Source organism: Urtica dioica, chromosome 1, assembly GCF_054948205.1.
Source record: "Urtica dioica subsp. dioica isolate 48M chromosome 1, U.dioica_male_clone48M_v1_H2, whole genome shotgun sequence".
In the NCBI taxonomy this organism is placed as follows: domain Eukaryota; kingdom Viridiplantae; phylum Streptophyta; class Magnoliopsida; order Rosales; family Urticaceae; genus Urtica; species Urtica dioica.
Genome location: NC_142756.1, coordinates 1,547,286 through 1,552,312, shown reverse-complemented (window position 1 = coordinate 1,552,312; position 5,027 = coordinate 1,547,286). Strand labels below are relative to the sequence as shown.

The window sequence follows — 5,027 nt, the reverse complement described above, 5'->3', positions numbered from 1 at the left end:
AAAAGCGCTCAAACGGTTCAGCTACAATGAGTGGTTCTCGTCCAACGCTTATCAAAGGCACCTAGCTCAAGTAGTGAGTTTTTGTGCACCATGAAAAATCCCATAATCTTAACCGCCCATTGTCATTTAAATTTTGCTTTAAACACGTTAACTGATAAGTGTGCTCTCGCTATGTATTTTAGTGACCTGACAACCTTCCTTGTTGTGGAATTTCTTGAGATAACAAGGATACATAATTTATTGATTTCTCTTTTGTTGTTGAGCACACCCACAAGTCAACGCGGCTTAGGAGAACCTCCATGAGAAAGCGGAGTCAATTTTCATCATCGTAGTCAATGAGGTCCAATGAATACATCGTCAGTAGTTCAATGAAAAAAAAATATTACCATCTTAAGTCCGAATTGTTATAGATAAATAAAGCAGCTAATTCAAACTATGACTTTTGTAAAATAGTCATAGTTTCATTAGGTATAGCAAAATAGCAATAATATATTTACAAAGATGTTTACTTGCGTCATCCTAAATCTAGATAGGTCATAGGTCATAGAGACTCAACAATATTGATCCTTATACCATATTCCTCTAGCGTAGTCTTGTTATTGCAGATAATTTAATGACCTAAAAGAAATGAATTACTCAATAGTAATCTACAACTCAGATTAAAATTTTCATTATTAACAATGTTAGTCTAAGATCATTCAGTCAACAAAATCGTTAATTTCATTAATTGCGCATTCCTCTATTATTAATCTATATGACCTCATGAGATTATATCCAATTAAAAGACAACCTTTTTATGGATAAAAAGTTATAAGGTAATAAACCTATTTGAATTAAATGTCTTTCTCGTATTTCATTTCAAGAATAAAGTTTGGGCCACGTGGTATGATTATTAAAACCCCTTCTCTTTCACAATCAACAATTGAAACTACATGAATTAAGAGAGGCATGCATTTTCGAAATTGTTCCACATCACGTTGGTTATGCTAATCGAGCCAGTATCTATAATTATTATGGATAAGGATGACTATTGAGTATATATATATATATATATATATATATATATATATATATATATATATATATATATATATATATATAATATTTGTATACTAATTAATAATGCATGAAATAAAAATTATTCGTTGATGACATATTTATAGCTGCCTAATCCTTAACTATATTTCACGAATATATTCCTTTTTTATTATTATTAAACCGAAAAATATTAATTAGTTTTATACAGTTCTTAACCATGCACGTCATTTCGTTATATAAATAAACTACTCCATTAATACATGTCACACATTTGCATGCTTACAAAGCACTGAAAATTGCGTGTATAAAACACCAAGCGCCTATCTTTACACTTCCTACATATGACATTCTCTCTCTCTCTCTCTCTCTCTCTCTCTCCCTCTTTTCTCTCTCTCTCTCTCTCTAGAAAAAAAAATGGATCATCATAAAAAAGCAAGTGATAATAACTCGGGTCAGCAAGTGGACGTGGAAGTGAGAAAAGGACCATGGACTATGGAAGAGGACTTGATTCTCATTAACTACATCGCTAATCACGGCGAGGGCGTTTGGAACTCTCTCGCCAAAGCTGCCGGTATTTTCTCTTTCATAAATATATTACATAGCAAATATTTTACCGTATATAATATATCATCGATATCGAGTCAATATATAAACCCTAGAGTTTTGGGTTTTATGGGAGTTTTAGTTATGGTATATATGTTATGTAGTACTGTATTTTGATATATATATATATATATATATATATGTATATGTATATGTATATAATTAGGTTTGAAGCGCACCGGAAAAAGTTGCCGGCTGCGGTGGCTGAACTATCTCCGGCCGGACGTTCGGAGAGGGAATATCACGCCGGAGGAACAGCTCATTATCATGGAACTGCATGCCAAATGGGGAAACCGGTACGTCATTAAATATGTGTGTGTATATATATACATATAAATTAGCTGCATTGAACTGTTTTCGTTGTACTTTTTTTCCATCAAAATGTTGCTAATTATTAGGGTCTTGATGATCTTTCTCTGGTTTGATTTTGCATGACTTTCGCCTATTTCTAAACGTGTACGTGTTGATGATATATATCGTTATTCCAATATATATGAATAGACTAGCTATATATGTGTATCTAGTATAGATATAACTATAAGAGTACTATTGCCCTATGTGTGGATGCAAAACCATATGCATATATTTATGGGTTTTAAGATAATGTCGATCGAGTCCAGATCTCATATTTCGTTAATTATTAATTATCTTTATATATTTTTTATTATTGGTGTGCTTGTGGCAAACCTAAACAAGTTGATTAATTATATATTTTACAAAAAAAAAAAAAAAAATTGATTAGTTAAACTTTAAAAAATAATTAAAAGATAAGTATTTTACGAAAATAGAGGCATTATTGCAACATTGAAAGTCTTTGTGTGTGTGTGTGTGTGTGTGTGTTTTTTTTTTTTTTTGGTTCAATTTGATCCACAGAACATGAATAAAGCTAAAACTTTGCTTCAAATTTAATACCCTTAGTAAAATGTACGTTTAAATACTTTTTTGTAATTTATATATGTTTTCTTACATTTTTGTCACGAACATTTAAAAAGAAATAGTGGAAATTCATTATTCATATAATATATTTACATATATGGAAAGAGTTAAATGCATACGAAGAAAATTGTGAAGAACAGCCCAAAAGGTAATAATATGGTCCATATAGTACAAGATGACTAAAGTACGTACATTAATAGATAGCTTAGGAAAATGTTAGCCAGTGGGACTAAAGTTTGTGTTACAGACACAGTTGTGGCATATTATGGGCCAAATTGATGATGAAAAACGTTATGAATATAGATAAATAATTTTTTTTTTAAAACAAAACAAAACTTCCCCTTCTAAGTTCAACCTCTTATCTATCGCTCCCATATTGACCCCTACCTTTTTTTACTCATAAGAAAGTTAAAAAAGCTCTTTCCTTTGTTTTTTAAAATTGACATTATATATATATTTATATATATATATATATATGTATGTATGTATGTATGCGTAATTGCGTATTTTTTTTATTTGGCTCTATAGACTTTTAGGGCCCTCTGGTCCCCCATTCTAACATATTTTAGGATACAATGATGAATAATATGAGTACGTAGCTATGCTTCTCACCTTAAAGTTTTGATCATCCTTAATTTGAATATACTATACACAATTAAATAACAATATTGGAATACATTAATTAAGAGAAATTGAATATATATTATTATTTTTCGTGCGTGCTAGTAGTTCGTCATTATAATATGAATAAACAAACTTAGGTTATGTTGATTGAATGAGATTGCCATTTGCCCTACTTCTTGTACAATGACTGAAAATGAAATATATAATATATATATATATATATATATATATATATAGAGAGAGAGAGAGAGAGAGATACGTATGTGTATAAAATACCTGTACTAATAATGTTAGATAACTGTGCTAACCTGAAGCAATAGTTTGATGTTGAAATATGAAATTTAGGTTATGTTTGAATCACTAAGTTATAAAAGAACATGGAATCTTTGTAGGGAATTGAAATTGGAATAGGTGATTGTGATGGTTTAAAGGCCGGGTAAAGCAATAATTATTGGGAGTGTACCTTTCAAAGCTCTAAGTTAATTCTCTTAAATAAAAATAAAAGGAATCCAACTAATTGAAGACTTTCATTTTCGACCATGGAACATGCCCATTTATAATATTCAATTCTTTAGACCTGTATTTTCTTGTTGATCATAATAAATAATCTCTCATCACATCTAATATTCCACAGAAATTTGGGCTGTAAATTTCTTTGTTTATATTACCTACGTACTATTTAGTTCCCTAAAAAAATGGACTATATCTTTTTGCTACAATTATACGTTCTATTAACTCTCTTCACATTAATATTTTGCCAGCCTATACAATATAAATGGTCACATAAATTTGTCTACCCCTTAAAAGAAATCACGTTACCTACCATTTTAGGTATAGTTATAAATAGCGATAAGGTTGAAATACAAATGTTTCTTCGATCTATAGTACAATGTAGTGATGTTCATTGCTCTTGTTTACTTTTTTCTTTTCTTTTCTTATAGTGTTACCTCTTTATATATGTATTTATCTTTCTGCATCCTCTTATCTCATTTTGTGCATGCTTCTATCTTATTATATATATATATATATATATATATATATATATTTATATTTATATATGAAGTATTAAACAATAATGATGCATCATAATTTAATTAGAGAAACATAGAAGCAGAAAAAAGAGGATTCGAGTTCATTAAACTATTTTTTAGTGACACAAAAGTTTTTTTATTAGTTATTTTTTTCACTTATAAACTATCTAATAATAAACACAAAATTTAATCGCTTTGAATATTTGATACTCACGCAGGTGGTCAAAAATCGCGAAGCACTTGCCAGGAAGGACCGATAACGAAATAAAAAACTATTGGAGGACAAGAATTCAAAAGCACATTAGGCAAGCCGATAATAATTCGATCAACAATATCAACATCAACATCGACAATCACAGGTCACAAAGCTCGGAGATGATGATCATCAATAACAATGATCATCATGCAAGCACAAGTCAAGCATCATGCTCTATAGATCCAATGGAGACCTACTCTTCACCAATATCTTATCAACCAAGTTTTAATAATATCCATGCTCATCATAATCATATTCATAATCATAATAGTCAGGCCAATAATTATCCTATTAATCTTGCCTTGCCTCCACCAAGTGCTGCTTCCAATGATCAGAGCTATAATTGGAGCATGGAAGATATCTGGTCAATGCAATTACTCAACTCGGATTGAAGTAAATTCTAAATTTAATACTTTTCATATTATATATGCATAAATATATTGATCCTGGTATTTATATATCTGGATGAGTACGTGTACAACCATAGTATATATATACGTATGTTTATATGGGGCTTCTTATGTTATATTTATTCACAT

The 5,027-nt window shown here is 30.0% G+C and overlaps 1 protein-coding gene across 1 annotated transcript; it reads left to right on the top strand.

Annotated features, from left to right (window-relative positions):
- The first annotated feature begins 1,445 nt into the window (after positions 1 to 1,445).
- MYB21 (myb domain protein 21) lies at positions 1,446 to 5,027 on the top strand. The gene is made up of 3 exons (XM_089625327.1): positions 1,446 to 1,609; positions 1,808 to 1,937; positions 4,451 to 5,027. Exons 1-3 carry the CDS (start codon positions 1,453 to 1,455, stop codon positions 4,878 to 4,880), a joined length of 717 nt encoding a protein of 238 aa, XP_089481453.1. The 5' UTR covers positions 1,446 to 1,452; the 3' UTR covers positions 4,881 to 5,027.